This window comes from Paramormyrops kingsleyae, chromosome 1 (genome assembly GCF_048594095.1).
Source record: "Paramormyrops kingsleyae isolate MSU_618 chromosome 1, PKINGS_0.4, whole genome shotgun sequence".
Taxonomy (NCBI): domain Eukaryota; kingdom Metazoa; phylum Chordata; class Actinopteri; order Osteoglossiformes; family Mormyridae; genus Paramormyrops; species Paramormyrops kingsleyae.
This window is the reverse complement of record NC_132797.1, coordinates 38,746,976-38,768,338: the sequence shown is the minus strand read 5'-3', so window position 1 is coordinate 38,768,338 and position 21,363 is coordinate 38,746,976. Positions and strand designations below refer to the sequence as shown.

The 21,363-nt window shown below is 38.2% G+C and overlaps 1 protein-coding gene across 1 annotated transcript; it reads left to right on the top strand.

Moving 5' to 3' along the window:
• The first annotated feature begins 5,841 nt into the window (after positions 1-5,841).
• pou1f1 (POU class 1 homeobox 1) lies at positions 5,842-13,066 on the top strand. The gene is made up of 6 exons (XM_023797287.2): positions 5,842-5,980; positions 8,321-8,470; positions 9,926-10,171; positions 10,428-10,592; positions 12,624-12,684; positions 12,853-13,066. The coding sequence occupies exons 1-6, from the start codon at positions 5,842-5,844 to the stop codon at positions 13,064-13,066; spliced, it is 975 nt and encodes a 324-aa protein (XP_023653055.2).
• The last annotated feature ends 8,297 nt before the right edge of the window (positions 13,067-21,363 follow it).

Sequence of the window (21,363 nt, the reverse complement as noted above, 5' to 3'; positions counted from 1 at the left end):
CTAACTTTGTCCCAATACAGTTTCCGATATTCAGCTCTCCCTCAAGCCCTTTCTTCCCTCATGATTTATTGTAAGAGTTTTTTCCTGTCCTCCGTTGTCTTATGCTTTTTACCTGTTTCTTGTAACCTGTTGCAAATTATATAAATTACCCGCTTCATGTCTGTTTTGATGCTATTTCTGTGGTTTATTTTTAAGACTATTTGCTGTTTTGTTGCTACACCTTTTTATGTTCTCTTGAGGGGCCATGTTGGGAAAGGTGGTTTATACAATTGAACAAAGTCAAACTAAAATAGCAATTTTTCTGCAATTTCTGAAAATCAAAGCTATATAAGAAAGGCCAGCATCCGTCTGGTCCTAGAATTAGTTCAAATAATTTCTGAAGTAAAACTGAAAAGCAGGAAAAAAAACACTTTTTTTTCTTAATTGCATAACTAAACATTCTGATCCACTACAGACCATGATTACTATTAAGAGGTGAAACTTTAGGAGATGTACATTGATAGTAATATAAAATCTCTTTAAACATGCAACATAGAGTTCAATAAATGTATTTAGTCAGTTAAACAATGTATATTACCTGAGGATATGGGTTGTTACAGCCCAGTCTGTGGATGCAAGAGAGTATGAAATCAACAGAGAGCAATGAAAGGGGTGACCTGACAGGACACTTTACTGGACCGGTATGTAATACTTTCACAGATTGTAGTACAGTATGTGAGCAAGTCTGTTTTCTATAAAAAGGAATAACAATCATCAAGCACTGTGTATTTTGTATGTAATTTTATCTATTGTATATCTATAACCTGTGTTTGTGTAACTGACCGGTGATGTTTGCTATTTTCTAATTATTATTATTATTATTATTATTATTATTATTTTGTAATGTGAGACTGAACTTTTTTTTAAAATAAAAATATAGTCATGTAGTCTTCAATGTAAAGCATGTCGAAGTATGGCCAATAATATGATAATGATATAAAAAAAATATTTTATTTTTTGTAGTGTTAATTTTCTGTTTTGTGAGCAAAATCACAAACTTCTCTTTCAATTATTTCGATCACCAGTTGTGTTGGCTTCTGGTCTTATTTTATATTTGATGTGTCAAGTATATATGTGCTGAATTTATGACAAAAGAGCTAAGAATAAAAATAATATAATAAACAATTTTGGCCATATGTTCCTTGCAATAAAATCTTATTATTATAGTGTGCTAAACATTAAACTAAACCTCTGTTTCTTTTAAGACAACTAAAAATTAATTGCATATAACATCCATCCATCCATCCATTCATCTTCCATACTGCTTACAGAGTTCAAAGTCATAGCAATATGTGCCATCTTTATATAACTATAAATCTCTTATCTAAGATATCTGAAACATCTAAAAACAAATGATAAAAAACAAAAGCTTAGCTCAAGCTAACCTTTCTAAGTTGTGGGTCTTGAATATGCTTATAAAATTACTTTCACTGTCGCTGGTTGTTCTGGTTATGGATTGAAATTGGATTCTTCTGCCCAACCACACAGATGTCTCTGGAATGGAAAATAAAGGTTCCCTCAATATTCATTAGAACCCAGAACTGCGCAGTTGCTGCTGTATACATAATTGATTCTGAAATTAAATCTCAAACTGCAGTTTCAATGCAAACAGCTTATAACTCTAAGTAAAATAGATAAGAACCTAACAATAATTTAACTGTTGCTTTGTCATAAAAAATAAAAAGAAAAACATCTTAGGTCAGTTATCATATTTGAAAGGATGTCTGTTCTCAGTAGCCTTCAATTTCTAAGGCTTTGTGAAGCATAAATTACCTGCTTGTACTTTTACTTGTATGAGCATTTGTAAAGTGTTTTTCATTTTCTTTCCTGTGCTTTTTATTCTAGGGTTCATGACAATTAAATAAGTTTATAAACTGATGAATAAAAGACAGCAGATTCTTTGATTAATGCTATTGTTCCTAATGACAATTATTTGAAACATATTCCCAGTTTTTCATTTACAAATCATCATATTCTGTTTTTATTTTTAAAGAATACTAATTACAATATAATATATGTCATACTGAACTAAAGGTGATCTCTGGATGTTTTATAAGCTTTATGACACCACTAAGGAGAGTTCCAGTAATAACTTCCAAGGTTAGTGCTGGAAAACAAGAAGAGAATCTAGCTAGATCTAGGTAGCTGTTTAGAGAGTATAAACTGAGGTTATGTGTTAGTTTTATATGGTTTAGTCAATATTCTTACTGCAATTCAGTATGAACAGAAGAAAGGCTGATTAATGTATGGACAGATAAGCAGCATAATAGTACTATATTCCAACCTTAAAGTAACAAATGGTTTGAATTGTTTATTGGTAACATTAAGAGAGGAGATAGAAAATAATTACTTTTTAGTTCTGACAGAGTTAGGCAGAGCAGTGTTCCTTGTTTATTTAAGACTCCAAAACAAGGCTATTTTGGGGTAGCTAAGAAATTATAGTCTCTTCTGTCAATGGACTGCAGTTTTCATTTCAACAGTAAGATGCAAAAGGATTTATATGTTGTACTGTCTGAGAAAACCATCTGGACCCAAGGGATTATGGGGGATATGACTGTCATTGTGATGGGTTCATCAGTGCAAACGTAAAAACAAAGAATTCTTCAACCATGATTAGTTCTGATCTCCAGCTTCCTGCTTACAGGAGCTGTTTTTGGCTTCACACTTCACTGGAGTTATTACCTAAATGGAAGTACTAGACACCATGCATTATATACAGGCTTCCTGTATTGTACTGACCTGTGAATCAGGAGGTCAGAAAATGGACACACTTACATAAAACTAATAGCAGCCATTGTTTCTCTAATAACATATATTCAGATTAATTAACCAGGAAGGGAAGAAGAGGCAACATGCATGAATATTAAGATACCCACAAAAAATTGTTTAATCTGAACATTAATTTGTTTATTCACCAGACAGGAAATTCTGTATTTCCTGGATCCCACTGAGCACATGACCTTGTAAAGGTCACAAAGATGGGCAAATGAATATGAATTTTACTGGTGGTAACTCTGGTGCCAGTCTCTAATTTATTAGTCAGAGTGTCACCATCTGCTTAAAGCTCTGCATATTTTTATTCTACATTTGTCTGTACCTGCATTCTAGAATAATTTGGCATCAAAATGTATGTCATAATTCTCTTATATGTTTGGTTCATGGTGATTTATTTAAATTAATTATGAAGTCTGTATTCTGATAAAGCGAACTTCTTTGGCTGAATATTCCTAATATTTGTAGAAAATGTCTATCAAGAAAATGTGCAGTAGGCAAACTTTTCTCATCATCATCTGCATCATAAACATTATGCATCCCTATGTACTGTAGCATTGCTGCAGAATCAACCCACATTCAAATACATAATTTAAAAGAACAGATTAAAATTATTAAAATATCTATGTAAATTTCAGTACAGACATATTAAGTGAAATCATCATTTTGGGAATTGGGAGCTTTTAGGCTGGTGTAGACGTGGGGGCTGTAGTGAAGACAGCAAGCCTCAAAAACAGGATTAAGCTGGTTATGAAGGAAATCCTTTCCCTTTGGAGAGAACAAAAATGATTACTTTGGAAAAGCAAATGGATGTTTATTGTGTCTCTCAAACAAATCTGGGTGTGTTGAGCCAGCATGGCCTGCCAGAGTAACTGAATACGAGCAAGCAAAGCCTCTCAGCCTAATTAGAGCGCTGGGGAAAGCCCCTCCCACTAGGGGCACATGAGCCGAAGTGCAGTCAGCACCTGCCTGGGTGCTATCCTTACATCATCCAGACACGCGGCCACGACGGCAGAGCTTTTATCTGCCAGGCTGGTGGGAATGGGCTGAGCACAGGCCTTCTCACAGGTATCACCACATCAGTGTAATGAGGCCATCAAAGTGCCCATAGCATGATGAGCCAGGTGAGATGGGGGTCCATGGGATGGGGGTCCAGAAAGGGTAGCCACGACTCTGTGCCTGCTGCTAGCATCATTCTCAGAGTGTGACTTGGTACAAATCCCAAATTTTAATGTTTTGAATTTGTGGCTTGGTTTAATGAAAAAGCTATACATGTAGTCAAGTTCATATGTAATAAAGTGTTATGTGTCTTTTTAATTGTATTTCATTGAAACCTGACCATTGAATATTACATATAATGAATTAAAACCTTTCAGCCTGACCCTGTACTGGATAAGTGCTTTGGAAAATTTTTATTTGGATGAATGGATAGATGGATGGATGGATGGATGGATGGATGGATGGATGGATGGATGATTGCTAAATGACCAAAGTTTAACGTGTATTGATTTTTGCTTCCATATCCGAGTCATATAAACACAATTCAAAACTCCAAATGAGGAATAATCATTAGAAATTGTACTTTTGCAGGAACTTGTTTCATTAGTTTGTTGCTAAAACATGGTTATGCAGCAAATCTCTTGTTTTTGTGGAAACCAAGTTAGATTTTAGGCTGCGTTCAGATTTGCAGTGCACACCATTTCTTAATGCATTCAATGAAAAAAGTGAACCTTTTGATTAGCCCCCAGCACTACATTGCTAGTGGCAATACTGAAGACATGGCCGTAGTAGTTGCTCTACATTTTAGCTAAAGCTGCAGGCATCTGAGCACCTCTATAAAAATGATTGTACTATTGAGCTGTTGGCATCACATCACACCAATAGCCGACATCTTTATAGGCTAACCATGAGATCTTCTCCTTCACTCCTTCACTCCAAAAACCAAATGATTTGTCTTCTTTGAAGAACAGCTGCATTTATATATGAATTATGTATAATTAAATCTGATCAGTCTCTATTCATTAATAAAAATCTTTCTGAATTACATTCACATACTGTATAATCATTAACTCGTCAACATAAATTTTCCTTATCTTGGCATGTAAGGGATGTTGGCTTTCTCTTGCTCATTCTTGGGGAATGCATATCAAACATTCCACACACTTCCCATAAATGGTTTATAAATAATAATAGTAGTAATATCAGCAAGATGCCCATCATCTTAGATTAATTACTTTAGGTCATACTGAATGCAAATGGTACATCAGTTTTGTGTTTCTTTTTGCTGTTTATGCTCTACTGCATATAATCACAGGATGTTTGTATGCACACACAAAAGATAAACAATGTTACAATTCCCACATGTAAGCATTATTATTCTATATATTATACATTTTGTTAAAAATCACTTAAAGTACCATGTTTAAATATCAGCATATTAATGCTTAGTGTTAGTCCCTTAACCAAATCAATTTTAACTTAATTTAGATGTTTTTCAGTGATTACAGGGTTAGTTCTTTTAGAAGATCAATATTTCCCTCAAGTATACCAAAGCCAGTATACAATATACTTACCAAATGAACATGGAGATTTATGTTGCAAGATTTAAGGGGTAAACAATAACATGGAGATTTATGTTGCAAGAGATAAACAAGAAAACATGACTGACCACCAGGACACATGTACATTCAGATTGGTGAGGGACAAACCAGCCTAAAAGGAGTGTCGGGTTACCCTTCCCTTCCTAATTACCCTGGATTTGTGTAGTGAGGGCTGAAGGGAACTGCTCTGATACGGCAATAGCCCTGGGAAAGGACATTAACATGGATGAGAAGGACTGCAGGGTGAGTATAAATGCCTGCACACAATATACGTGTGACAGACTGGTGGGGTTTTAGGGAGCTGTGGCTCGAGGAGAGAAGCAGAAGGTGGAGGATCCACCACCGTCGACATCCAAGTGAATTTCTCCTATCAGGGCTCATCCCCACAACCCCCCTCTGGCCCCCCCAAAAACCACCATTGTGGAAAGGTATGACGTGCCAGACGTTCAGCTCCGACTCCTTCGCCACCCTGGCCAGCGACCCCTCTGCACTCCCCCTGCTCATCCACCACGCCGGGGCCGGGGACGGCCTACCTGTCTCCAGTCACGCTACCAGCATGGTTTCTGCAGGTAACCACTTCAGCAGAATGACTCACTCATGCCGACATCTTCTTGGCCCTGAACTTTGAACATGTCTCTTGTTATTATTGTACTGATGCCTATATATCTAAGGAAACTTACATTTTCACATATTAATACAGTAAATCTTTTTGAAGAAAAACATCCGTAATGGTAAAAGTAAGATGTTGAAGCCCAGTGTGATTATTCTACGCTTTCAGTCACTGTCTGGTTTAACACTGATTGGCAACATGTCATAATTCCAACCATCATGCATTTTTCTTATTTCCAGAACCTGCAAATTTTAGACTTACAGCTTCTTTTTCTAAACCAATGTATTACTGGCATCTTACTTTAATTTGGCATCTGGCTTTTTTCTTAGAATAGATTGATCTCCGTTTTTAAGCCACGTGGTCATAATGATGTTGTGCATGGTGTTCTTCTGTTGTGTATGAGAAGTACTAATCTAAGGCCTATCCCAGTGGTATGTTTAAAATCTGTTAGGGTGGACTTAATAAAAGAGGCACAAATTTGCCACCAAGACTGAATACAGCGGGGAAGTTAGCAGGAAACAGACAGCAAAGAAGGTCTTTAGGTTGAGTGGGCTGAGGTTTTTCAGCCTTGACTCAAGAGTGAATTGGAGTGAAGAGTTTTTAAGAGGTTTGCTGAATTGCGTAAACATTGATCAAGCATTTGGACCTGCAGTCCCCATATCCAAGTGTCATGTTGTTAGCTGAAAGCACCATGCCACAGCTGAGGGTCACTCTATGTTCTTTTTCACAATACTAAATGTGTCTAATTTACCAGTTCTTCAATTTCTTATTCTGTTTGACTTTTAACAAATTACAATAGAATCTACAGTACTGTGCAAAAGTCTTAGGCAGGCAAAGAAAATGATTATCCTCGTGTTGGTGTAAACTATGACATTATGCCTGTCAAAGTGTGTCAGCTTAGCCGTTTCAGAACCCCTGCTAAAATCACCCCAGTATTTGCAGCGACCGTCCAGTGCAGCCATATATTTTTTGACTTGGCCACTAACACACTTCATACAGCAAGTCAATCTGTGACTGACTTTTTAAACCAATTTGTTTAATTATTTAATTGAGCTGTTGGTGAAATTTAACAAAATCATGGAACGACTGAGGTGCCCCTGAGGGGAAGTTTGGGAACTGAAGCGGTGTTCATCTAGCCATCCAACTAGATATCAGTAATTTTTTAGAAAACAGAAAAAAATTATTACTAGTTTATATTGTGTTACTCTTAATTTGCATATGTTCTAACGTTAAACTGTGTTTTTTGTTCTAAGCCAAAGTACACTTGCTACCCAGATAAACAGCTTTAAACATTTCTTTGGACTGCCTAAGACTTTTGCACAGTACTGTGTATTGAATGTCTACCACCTTAAAACAACTAATCGATCCACCAATCCACCTTCCAGCCACTTACAGTATAAATCGAAAGTTACCGGTGGGGGGGGGGGGTCTATCCCAGGAAACAGGACACTAGGCAGGGGTACACCATGGATGGGACATCAGTTCATCACAGGTCACATATACAGACATGTGTATACATACACAATCATACACTATTAGCAATTCATAGATACCAATTAGCCTCACTGTAGGAGGAAACCGGTACCTGGAGTAAACCTGTGTGACACAAGGACAACATGCTGACCGCACACAGAGATTGGATCAAGGAGCCAGCCAGATTTGCAGGTTCGATGTAACAGGGCTACCCACAGAGCCACTGATCAGAAAAAGGAACAATTTAAAAGAGCAGCTGGACCCTTAAATGTTATAACACTTGAGGTACATTATGAGTGACCTACAAGGGTGGAAAGAGTACTGAAAAATTCAAATACTCAAGTAAAAATACTATTACTTCCAAAAAATGAACGCTAAGTGGAGCCGAAACTTGATGGTGTTATTACCCTTCTTGGCTTTGACTTTGTAAACCACCAGGCTGGTGCAAAGGCACAAGCTTTCATGATTATTAGTGGCTGTTTACTTTTTAAATCAACCCGCTGCAAGAATGCACTGATTTTAAGCGCAGAAAATAATTATGGAAAAATGGAACATAAAGAGCCCAAAGGCTAAGTTAGGAAAATGCTAAACTAGGAAAGTAGTGAACACACCTGAGCAGTAAATTGCAGGACAAAAATACCATTACTCCACTTCATACATACTCAAGTAAAACTACACCAATTTTAAACTTCTCAATAAAGTACATATTATGAAAAAAACTACTCCACTACAGTTGCTCCCCTGCTAAAGGTGTTGACTGGAGTGTGTGTGACGGCACTAACACAAACACCTAATGTGGTTGTTCTGTCTGCCACTTTATCCAAAGTGCCCTCAGGTCTGTCGCTAGTCCAGTCGTCCAAGCGCTCCCACATGCACCTCTCCACATCGGCACTAAGTAGCACCTCGGCCAGCCTGCACTACCCTGTGCCATCCTGTCACTATGGCAACCAGCAAACCACCTATGGCATGATGACAGGTAAGTCCAAATCACTGGCTGCCAAAATGGCTGCAGTGTGCCTTGTGCCCCAATCTCCCTGCGCCTGGGCCATGTTCCACCTTTCATTGTAGATCTGTCAATGAGGCGGCTGCATGTGGCCTGCAGAGATGATGACTTGGCATCTCTTCACAGCTCAGGAAATGCTCTCTGCCAGTATCTCCCAGACCCGCATCCTGCAGACCTGCAGTGTACCCCATCCCAACATGGTGAATGGTGCCAACTCCCTGCAAGGTAGGCAAAGGTGATGCTGGCCAACCCAAATCTCTGTGACAGGGGAGGTTCATGCGCTTTTCACAGAGCTCTCATGACAAATCAGAGGAAATGGTGTTTGTTTTTCCTATTTGTTCCAAAACTTGTCTGCCTAGGAAGGAGGGGTTGTGCCTTTATAAAAATGTACCTTGTAGCCAAGAGCTATGAGGGGATGCCTAATTTTCATGACTGAAAACACTTATTGGCATTGCAAGTAACAAGTGGGATGATGAAATGTCCCAATGCACCTGAAACAGAATCTGTCATAAACACAACGCCAGAGATAAGTAGGATAAGCCTTGGTAAAAAGGTGGCTTTATGAGTCACCGTAGGAGAAACTGAGCTTTAAAAAGTACCCAGTGAACACTGTATGTCTGACTCATACTTGTCAGTCACATTAATTAATGTTACAGTGGAAACACTTCACTGATTGGTGCAGCAAAGATTGACACACACTGCTACTATAAAAGGAAAAAAACATCAAAGAACTCTTTCAGAAGTTTGATCCCCCTAATTAAGTGGGCATCTAGCTATAAGGTTTTGAGAATAGGCAAATTAACAGGATCTCAAAATACTGCATTTCCATTATTATACTATTGACTGCAGAATTGAAATAACATATGAATTTTGTTCTTGATGTGGTTTATTGAATAAGGGTGCCCCCTGGTGTTAACTGCTTGGAACAGCCTCTAATAACATAAATTTCACAAAATCTCTAAAATCAGTATAATAATGTGTATTTATTAGCCTGACATGACTACAGAGCTAGTAACGAGGGGACAACTTACATCCTTAAACCTTGGCTTCAGCATGACCTAGGGAGCCTCTGATTTGCAGTGGTTTGTGTTGTAATGGAGGTCTGTAGCTACCATCTACTGGCTGGTGGCAGTAATAATCACAGATGTTAACACAGATGTATGATACAAATTTTCAGTTATACTAACTTTAATTTACTGATCACTAAGGGTAGTGTTTTCCAAGATATAAAAAAAAAGCTTGCAATTCTTAAAATTAACTTTCCCATATGAAATTTCCCTTATGTGTTCTAAGTGGTTTGTATAATATTGTGTTTATCATTGCATTTTTGTTATTAGAATATGGTATTTAGACTTAGGGACTACAATGGTGATGCCCATGATGTCACCAGAGTTGCTTATCATCCCTTTCTGAACCACTCCCCGGCAGGCGGCCTGGGCCCCTGTCTCTACAAGTTCCCAGATCACAGCCTGAGTGCTGGCTCCTGTGCACTGGGCCACAGTTTCCCCCCATTGCCCCAAGCGCTGCTGTCTGAGGAGCCTGGTGTAGGGGACTTCAAGCAAGAATTACGCAGGAAAATCCACCCCCCTGAGGAACCTCCTGATATGGACTCACCCCAGATTCGGGAGCTAGAGAAATTTGCCAATGACTTCAAGCTTCGCAGAATCAAACTGGGTAAGTTTCAACCACTTCCCAGTTACTCCTTCATCCTCATCCCCCACTCTAGGCTGGCTTCCTTAAAATTGCTTTGGAACTGCTGGCCAAACAAGGAAAAGACACATGGGGCAGCGCTGGACGGGCACCAACCCTGACACGTAGGAAATGTAAACTATTGTAAAATCACGTGCTTAAAAAATTCTGTGACATGTTCTGGTTATTGAAGTGAAGTGAAAAAAAATGTGGCTTGTGATGAGAGTATAATTATCGACAGGCTATACTCAAACGAACGTGGGAGAAGCCCTAGCAGCAGTGCATGGATCCGAGTTCAGCCAGACCACCATCTGCCGCTTTGAGAACCTACAGCTGAGCTTCAAGAATGCCTGCAAGCTGAAGTCTATCCTGGCCAAGTGGCTAGAAGAGGCTGAGCAGGCAGGAGGTGATTCAAAGGCCCAGGCCTTCTTTGTGTCGGAAGAGTCCATTTTACAAGAGTTGTAATCACCCAAACCCTTCAAATGACTATTATTGTTATTACAGTATGTCCTGCATGTTCTTGGACTGTATGAGTGTATATTTAAAAAACTTAAGCCAGATAATCAGAGCTCTTAGTTTTACTTACAAGTTTCAAATAAGGTATGTTTAATCGGTTATGCAGTTCCATCCCTCTTAAACAAGGAGTCAATGTAGTGTTTCAAACACCTGTTTCACAATCCCCCACTTACAGCATTCAGTTTATATCAGTTTCACGACAACATGGGCACATTGGAATGTAATATAGCAATGCAGCACTAAAATCAACGAGTAGCTAATTTGAGGTACAAGTTCATACATATACAGAGTGACTAGGACACTTGAGTTGAAGTGCTGTGTTCAGCAGATTGCCAATGTGTCTGCAAGGGGTTTTGTAGTTCAGAGGCCTGATTTGTCGGGAGAGATGTTTTTTGTCTGCTGATCACAGACTGAATGCTTCAGCACCATTTGCCAGATGGCAGGAGGACAAAATATCTATGGCTTGGGTGGGTAGATCCTTCACAGTTCGGTGAGCTTTCCTCTCATACAACTTGGTCTAAAACTCTTGTATGAGTATGAATGATGATTAACTGGGTTATTTTCATAACTTGCTGCAAGGTCTGTGACCATGCAGCCCCCATTCCAGACAATGAAACAGTAGGAGAGCTCTCAGTAGCTCTCTGTTGTGTATGCTAGAAGTCATTGAGTGTCTAAAAGGAATGGTGTCGTAATATTACGATACTGATTATCAACGATATCAAGTAAGTAATCTGGTGATGATTGCCTCAGTTGAGGATGTAGGGCACACCCAAAACAATATAAAGATTAATGATTTGGTTTTCAGTTCAGCCTAGCCTATTTTTCTGATACAGTTTAAACATACACACATTTTTTTGAACTCCTTGTATGATACGTGAAGATATCAGTGTATGTAAACCTCAGCTATACTGGTGGCATGTGGCTATGGCTTATTTGGTTATCTGTATATCATTTTTTTCATGCTTTCATGGTTTTCTTTTGGCTAAGAAGAATTTAAGTGCCTCATTTGGTGCCATGCATGTGTGTGTTTGTGTGTGTGGGGGGGGGACTCGATATAATCATTTATTCCAATATTTTTCAATTAAATATTGCTCATTAGTTTTTTAGATATCCTCCAGCCCTAAAAGGCATCATTCTTATGACTAATCCTTTTTTTTTTTGTAAAACTCTTCTGGTTTTAAATGCTGCTTAAACAAAAAAAAAAACATGGCCATTGTTTTAATGTAGGTGTTAGTTTTCTTAGTATGTCTGTTTTCAGTTACAAAACAGCAAACATTGTTTTGCACAGGAATTGAATCATTTGTCCCTAATTGCATAATTACATAATAATAATAATAATAATAATACATTTTATTTATATAGCACTTTTACAAGAACTCAAAGACGCCTTATAGAGAAAGTACACAGAAAACAGATAACACATTATGCATAAGGAAGGTTAAATGCCTTAGCAAAAAGAAAGGTTTTTAGTTTGGTTTAAAAATCTGAAACAGAGGTCGATAAACGGATGGCAGTAGGGAGTGAGTTCCAAAGGCGGGGAGCGAAACGGGAGAATGCATGGTCACCATAGCTATGTAATTTGGAAGGGGGGATGATGAGAGAGCCAGTAGAGGAAGATCTAAGACTGCGGGGAGGCTGGTAGGGTAGAAGCAAATCAGAAAGATATGGGGGACCTTGATTATTAAGAGCTTTAAATGTCAGAAGCAGCATTTTTAAATGAATGCGCTCTTTTATGGGGAGCCATAATTACCTGTACTGATTATTAAATGATCACCAAACATATGACACCTTTGAAAATCTTCTAAAAATTGCTAAATTAACTTGCTTATCACCAACAGATGAAAATAATTTAAAATCAAAACCACAGTGAAATGAGATTAATGGAAAGGGAAATAAAAGGTTTTGTCTGTGCTTTCATCAGCCCTGTTTAACGAGAAGATTGGCATGAACGAGAGAAAGAGGAAGCGTAGGACTACCATCAGGTGAGCAGCTCACTTTGCTCAATAAAATGAAAAAGCTTTGGTTTTGTTGTCCTGAATTTAACCCTTTAAATGAGTAAACTATCGGGTCACATCACCTGAAGCTCAGCTTCATGCACCGTGTTATGAATTTATAGAAACAACATTACTCCAGATTCATTTCCTCCATAGTCTGGGAGCAAAGGAGGCTTTAGAGCGTAACTTTGAAGAGAAGAGCAAGCCATCCTCGCAGGAAATTGTGCGTATGGCAGAGGGACTGCACCTGGAGAAGGAGGTGGTGCGGGTGTGGTTCTGCAATCGCCGGCAACGAGAGAAGCGTGTAAAAACCAGCCTACATCAAGGATCCTTTCACAGCCTGGCTAAGGACAGCCCTGCATGCAGGTAGACCAACGATAGATTCCTAGATCTCTATGAGTCCTGGGATGTTCTTGCACTGACCTTTCTGTGTAAACATACAGTGATTATAACTATTTGCCTCAAGTAAATATGGTATCATTTCAAGCCACGTCTTATGGCCTTTTTGGCAAGATTAATAATCCCATAAATTATTTCAGGTTTACTATGTCCATAGTGAAAAACTGCCGACAGGAATTTTCCTTACCTTTGTGCCCAGTACAAATGTAACAGATCCTGTACAACACAGGTTGCACGTGTGTATTAATAACTGCAAAACACTGTTTCAACAGAACATATTGAATTAATTTTAGGGAAATCATATAAGCAACGATTTATTTTCTCGTGCTGAAATAAGAATATAGGTATATCGCTGTTGTCATTAAGTTTTGGCTGGGGATATTAAGTGCAAAGTTTAGCATTAAAACATCTGGTGCCACTGAACTATTAAAAAAGAATGTACTCCATTCAGTGTTTGATCTTAGATATAACTGTCATTATTACTCAATTAAACTCGATTATTAAGCATTAATGAAAATTGGCAGTATGGCTGAAGAAAGAAGGTGTATACAGGATGTGGACCCAAAATAAAGAGAGAAATCATTTGTGTGGAAGCATCTCACATTAAAAGTCAATGAAAATGCAGTCGTCTGTCAATATTGCAAAGCATAACTTAAATATCACCACAGCACAACTGCAATGCAAATCTCATTTAGCTTCTCGAAGTAACCTAGGCTGTCTTTGTTATAATTTTGACTTAAATTGTTTTGCCTATTATGATTCCTGCATCTCAAAATAGTCACTGCTAAAATGGTTAGCCCCGTTGCTTAGCTGCATCGTTTTACATAATACCTTACATGTACAGCCACGGAAAAAATTAAGAGACCATTCTATATTTTTAAATAAATCTACATTTTTAAATCCCGGTTTAATCATGATTCTGCTGGCAGAAGGCTGCACTGGGAAGCAGGTTACTTCCAAGTTCACAATTTCTAAGACAGCAGTACACAAGAATTAAGGTGAAGCAGGAGACACTGGGAATGACCAGAAACCAGCCAGTTAGAGGGCGGAAGTGACTGTCTAATGCCAGAGATGACTGTTAACTTATCCGAGAATTTCTCATAAATCGGAGGATGACTTCAAGTGACCTTCAAAAGAAATGGGAAACATTAAGTGCAGGTGTGAAGTGCACTGCTAGGATAATTGCTTATCACCAACAGATGAAAATATTTTTTTTTAAAAACCACAGTGAAATGAGATTAATGGAAAGGGAAATAAAAGGTTTTCGTATTGGGCTCCATAGAAGCAGGACTGAAGCCCCATAAAGCAAGGAAGGAGCCCTTCATCAATGACAAAACAGGGAAGAACCAGCTAGCTGCAGTTTATATATATATATGTGTGTGTGTGTGTGTGTGTGTGAGCGGGTTTACCTATCCTTATGGGGACATAATGTCCCCATAACGTGATAATTGATAAATATCCGTTTTTTTCCCTTATGGGGACCGGTTTCCTGGTCCCCATAAGGGAAAACTCTATTTTATAGAAATCTGTGACTGCTATGAAAAAACTAAAAATGCAAAAACTGTTGTATTTTGTTAGGTTACTTATGGTTATGGTTAGGGCAGGATAGGGGTTAAGGTTGTCATAGTTAGCGTTAGCATTTTTCCCATTGAAATGAATGAGCGGTCTCTATAAGGATATGTTTACCCTACATGTGTGTGTGTGTGTGTGTGTGTGTGTGTGTGTGTGTGTGTGTACATTATTCACAGATGCAGACCCTTAAATTCAGAAATGAGTGAAACAAAAAATTGTGGTCTCATTTTTTTCCGCGGGTGTAGAGTTGCCACTTGTCCCAGTTTTCCCGGGATGTTCTCTTTTTTGAAAGACATAATATTCTTAATATTCTTTCCCGGGACACGAATTGTGAAAAAGTACATCTAATTTAGAATTTTATCGTTTCAAATAAAACCTCACTTGGTTTTTCTTCCTAAAATTACTTAAAACGGCGACGTTTGGCCTTGTCTATACTTTGACTGGTTGCAGAAATACGAAGTTTATCTTATTGCCATAGCAACTGCCCTGACTGTCGGTCTGCCGCGAGCATGCACATCCATGTCAAAGGAAAAGCGATCGATTTACAACGTGCAACACAAAGGGGGCGAAAAGAGAAAACTTTTCGGAATGGATAAGGCACAACCAAAGAGATTTGGGGGATATTGCACAAAGCAGAATTTCCCAGTTAGCAGAACAAGTTAAGCCAAACGTGAAAACTTTAAATTATCATGCTTGAAGTTTAAAGCATTCATCGAAGGACAACAGGGACTTCTGCAGGCAGCAAAAACGGATGAGAAATACACACGGAAAAGGGGTGAGAAATGTGTGTTGTCCAAATTAATTAAGTGAAAAGGTTGTGTGTAATTTACTATAATACTTATCATAAAGTTTTCATTGCTAAAAGGAGTATACCATATTAAGATTAGATTTTATAATAGATTATTTGATTAAAATTAGATCATGTATATTTACTTAAAACAAAAAAAAAATCTATATTTAACGTAGAAACGGACAGCAGCTGGCAAAGGGGTCCAAAGTGAGTGCAACTGCGTTTGCGTCAGGACAAATATAGGTAAGGGAGGCAATAGGGAGTCCTACAACTATTTGCAAAAATGTTGTATCCCGGTTTTTCTCAAAGGTGGCAACCCTACATACATAACGAAGTATTATTTCTTTGTTAACGTTTTGTATATTTTGAGTAGGGGTGAAAGATACTGGAAAAAGTTCACACTGCGATTTGGAAAATTAACTATATACCCAAATAGATCCTATTATCTACCTACAAAATCTGTCAAATAAGTTGGTGATGTTGCCGTGAGTTGTGCCAATAGACACAAAGCAGTGCCTACAAATCATTAGATTTTGCTCAATATTGTCTCTGGAATATAAAATATTTCTATACAGCGGAATACAAATGTCTTTTCGTGACCAGTTCTTGTTCGCATTTCTCCACTCATTTTTTGTTTAGTTCTTCACAAACGCGTTGGTTTCCTATGACTTTGACTAAGTCAAAATGTTTTAGTGTAAATTATTGATGCATAGTTTGAACCCAGCAGACTAACGCGGTCCTTGCGATGTTACAATTTCAAGTGCATGTGCATAAAATGCCATGTCAATATTAACATTAGCTTAGTAGTGACCTGGGTGGCGCTGTCACCACACACCCCAGCTTTGTGTGTGGTATTTGGATGTTCACTCTGTGTGCGAGTGTATTTTCTGCATATCCGCCCATTTCTTTCTACGATCCAAAAACATTCAACGTAAATGGAGTAGCCTACCTTAAACGACCCTATGTGTGACTTAGTGTGCACCATGCGACGTTGGTTCCTACCTTGTGCCAATTACAATGTATTTATTATATAATATACAGTATAAACGATTTTTCGATAATTCGTCAGATTAATAACCAGATTACTCGATTATTGATATAATCGATAGGGACAGCCTAATGTTATAGTGGTCTGTACATTCTTCTGTTTCATGTAGTATGTTTAATATACTTATTTAACGATTTTTACATGCCTTTTCAATATGTTGAAAACTAAATAAAATGTAATATCTTGCTGAAATTTAAAAAAAAATAGTAGATTCCTTTGTGTAAAGCAAAATACAAGGGACGAAAGCTCGGGGTCAGGGTGCATCCAGTGTCCCTGGAGCACATTGGGTTTCCAGGGCCCAGTGATGAGATGATTTTGGTGCCAGCCGTATAATTGGAATCCACAACCTTCAAGACACGGGCATAGATCCCTAAGCCACTGTACTTCAAACCACCCCAACAGATGCACATAATATTTTTAAAAAGTGTATGTAGCAGAGAGCTGGAGCATTTCCCCACAGTAATTTTCATACCAGACAAACCTCTGGTGTGTCACTTCACGGGCTATGACTGTCATAGGCAAGCCCACAGATGATGTATATCAGTGATAGCAGACAGGCAATGTTTCTCCATGAGTTTAAAATGGATTTATAACTGGGTTTGCATTGTATTACCATCATCCCTCAGCTTGTTTTATGGTGGCTATATTTACATCTCAGGTTCAACAGGGAATGTTTCTTCTTTAACAAGGTAATAAAAGCTTCTGGTCTTTGTAACAGTGATGAGTGGATCAAGGAGGGATGCTGGATGGTGCAACACATTGTGGCCCCCATGGATTTGTGCTGCTTTGCATCACATATACAGCACGTTTCACCATCAGCTGGATCTTGCATTTTCAACACTGACCAGTTGTAGAGCTGAAGCCGTCAGGCTATCAGTAAACCCCGAAGCAAGTCATATCAAACATCTGTACTTATGAGTTAGAAGAATTAGATAATGAAAGTCTTTAATAAGATTATTTTATGTATTCTGCATACATAAAAACGAATTGTGACTGAATTTGTAATTCAGTCCAAGTGGTTATGAATAATTGTTAAAGAGAATAAGATTAAGGGAACTTTAACACTTCTTAGAAATTAGCATTTACAGTTATATTACCACAAATTATTAACATAAGTCTTTAGTCATAAATTTCACAGTGGCTAGGCGAAAAAATCTCATTAAAAGCCTCATGTAAAAATAATGCGTTCTTTTTATGAGCAATGAGTTTCAACACAATAATTCACTAGGAACACAAATCTAAAAAAGTTCATTAAACTAATATAAAGCCATTTCTGACTATCAAAAACATTGGATTCCAGCACAAAGCAATGACCACTTAATATCATTCATTACATTAAGTTCCACTTTACCCAGAGGGTCTAGGACTAGAGCTATGGCCAGTTACGAGCCTTTTTTTTAAACACTGAGCAATAAATCAATTCTCTCACACTTCTCCAACAAGAATATAATACCTTAAGTTCTTGAAAATGAAAAGCTGGCATATTAGAATATGCCTATTATAGTGGGTATCATAAGGCACATCCCAAAACAATAACTAAACATCTGGAATGGATTTGGAGCAAGCACTTTGTTTGTAAACACGTCCCCTTCTATTTTAAAGTGCAACACCATATTTATACTCATTTGAATATTTTTACTGGTGCAATTCAAATTGTGCAGTTGAAGGACCCCTTTCTGGGATATAGATTGTTAAAGTAATATCACATGAGCCATTAGTCAGTGCAAAGGGTGGAAAGAGTATTGAAAAATCCCACTAGAAAATTTTCCATTTTGACTACCAGGTATAGTACAATGACCATATTTGCGTTTTTGTTTTTATGCATTTTGTATTTCAGTGCAACTGCAACATTTGTAAACAAGCATTGAACAAAATACACATCTACTCAAAGTATGTTTTCCTGCAGATCGGAATGATGTTACTAGAGCTAAAGCTAACGTTTCACTGTAGCGCTACAAGTTGATATAGCAGGTATCACAGGCACACAACAACACTGTTACAGCAGCTATAGAAATAGCAGTAATAGCCTACAATTAATTGCCTGGCTAGTTAAGCTAAAATTCGACTGCAAATATAATGAACAGTTTAACCTAGTTAAATGTTGATAGCTAATAATGATCAAACATTATCACTTCTGGGTTATAACATTCAAAAGTACTTGACACAGTTTATATTAAGTAATAAGCCCTAAAATAAAATTTAAACTTACCTCTATATATATTTCTTCAGAAAATAAGATAAAAAAAAATAATAATTTTTTACAACTTCTTAAAACTGTTGCTGGACTGCCTGGAGGACATCAAGGCCTAGATGGCCTTAATTTTTTTAAACTTCAATGAGAGTAAAACCGAGGTTTTTCGGCCCAGTGGGACTAGTCATTCCCTCCACATTAACCTAGGGTCAGCCAAGCTTCCCTCTCCTGCTTACAGCTGGTACAGAATGCTGCAGTGCATCTCTTAACAGGCACTAAAAGGCGTGATCACAGCATACCAGTATTTGCATTCACTGCCAAGACAATTTAGGGTAAACTACAAGGTACTCCTGTTTAATTTTAAAGCTATTAAAGGACTTGCTCCTACTTACCTTACTGACCTGATCACTCCTTATACCCCAGTTAGGTCTCTCTGGCCTGCTGATCGGTCTTTTTTAACTGCCAGAAAGTCTAGACTAAAACAGAGAGGTGACTGGGTCATTTCTGTCCTATTACAGGACTTGCTCCTACTTACCTTACTGACCTGATCACTCCTTATACCCCAGTTAGGTCTCTCAGGCCTGCTGATCTGTCTTTTTTAACTGCCAGAAAGTCTAGGCTAAAACAGAGAGGTGACTGGGTCATTTCTGTCCTGGCCCCTAATCTGTGGATTACCTCTGAATGTTTTTAAATCTGGTCTCTAAACACAGGGAAGCAGCGAACATACCCATGGGGTGTAATGTCACTCTAACTGGGTTTCAAGTGCATAAACCATACAGTTTTTTGTCTCTCAAGTCAAGACGGTATGATGGTCTGAAAAATAAGATATCAACCAAGCCAAGTCTGTGCCAAGGTACCGATATATGAACTTCACATTTGATGATAAAGGAAACAGGGCTCAGTGCAAACCGTGTGGAGCAGCAACATAGATTGATCAAGTTCCTACTGAAAACACCACATGCACTGCTCAACAAATTAAGGGAACACTTAATCATCACAATATAACACCAAGTCAGTTAAACTTCTAGGTTATCAATCTGTCCATTTCAAAAGTGTAAGTGATTGTGAATCAATTTCATCTGCTTTGGTGCATATGGAAGCAAGAACAGGTGGGCAGGAGGGGCAACAGCAAGACAACCCCCAAGAAGGGAATGGTTTTGCAAGTGGTGACCGCAGACCATTACTCTCTCCTTATCCTTCCTGGCAGGACAGGTATCTGCTTCTTTGTGAGGAGAAAAAGGAGGAGCACCCCCAGAGCCCTACAAAATAACTTCAGAAAGAGACTCTTTGAGGGTGGCATGAGGACCTGATGTCCTCTAGTGGGACCTGTGCTCACAGCCCAGCACTATGCAGCTTGACTGGCATTCGCCAGAAAACACTAGAATTAGCCGATTCGCCACTGGCACCCCATTCTATTCACAGATAAGATCAGGTGCACACCGAGTACATGTGACAGATGTGAAAGAGTCTGGAGATGCTATGGTGAATATTATGTTGCTTACAATAACATCCAGCATGACCAGTTCAGCGGTGGTTCAGTGATGGTCTGGAGAAGCATATCCTTGGAGGGTCACAAAGATCTCCATGTGCTAGCCAACAGTACGCTGACTGTTAGGTACCGGGATGAAATCCTCACACCCAATGTCAGACCTTACACTGGTGCAGTGGGTTCCTTCTGATGCAGGACAATACCTGGCCCCATGTTGCCAGAGTGTGTAAGCAGTTTCTGGATGATGAAGGCATTGATGCCATTGACTGGCTGCCACGTTCCTCAAACCTGAAGTCAATTGAGAACCTCTGGGACATTATGTATTGGTGGATCCAACGCCAGCAAGTAGTGCCACAGAATGTCCAGCTCACATCTATTTTTTCCCAATTAATTGCACAACGTATATTAATAAAGATTTTCAACTTGAATATTTCACTCATCGAGATATGTGTAAATGTTCCCTTAACTGTACTCCAAGCGCAATGAAATGAATAGAAAATAGTTGATTTGACTGTTAATCAGTTTAAAATTCATTGTCATGAACTGGACTAGTTGTAGAAATAAGTACTACCCAGTTGGTTTTCACTAGCCTGATACCCGTTTACATTTTGAGAGAATATGCTTGAGTTATCTTACTTCAAGTTCTATGCGTCTTTGTCAAAAGACTAATCAAAATATGCTGTCAAAATTAACACTGATTATCTGTAGTGAGTTTCTTTACAACCCAAGTCAGCACTAATTCCATGAGAACAGGGTGAAACAGTAATACAGTGGTACCTCAGTTCTCAAACTCATTAGAACTCAAATTTCTTAAAAGTCAAACCAACCAATTCGAAAAAAAATTACCTAGAGATCAATCTGAATCTCAGAAGTCAAACCGTGAACCACGACCTAAGATAACTTGTACACGCGGGGAAATGAGTCACGCGGCACGTCTCTCAGCAGAAACAAAGGGTAAAGCTTCAGTCTCAGCCTCGCATTTGCTGTGATAGCACCATGCATGTTTACACTAACTGAATACATATATTTAGACAGTAAAAATACATTTAGACAATGATAGACAGAAACAGTAATTATATAATAAATACATTTAAAAATAAAGATTTCTTATTTTAATATTAATAATAAACCATTAATACATTTAATTATAATAATATTGTTGTGCCAAGTGGGGATGG

Coding starts and splice junctions, on each gene's coding strand:
- pou1f1 (XM_023797287.2), top strand. CDS start 5,842: ATGACGTGCCAGACGTTCAGCTCCGACTCCTTCGCCACCCTGGCCAGC. Junction 5,981..8,320: donor TACCAGCATGGTTTCTGCAG/GTAACCACTTCA, acceptor CTTTATCCAAAG/TGCCCTCAGGTCTGTCGCTA. Junction 10,593..12,623: donor AGAGGCTGAGCAGGCAGGAG/GTGATTCAAAGG, acceptor TGCTTTCATCAG/CCCTGTTTAACGAGAAGATT.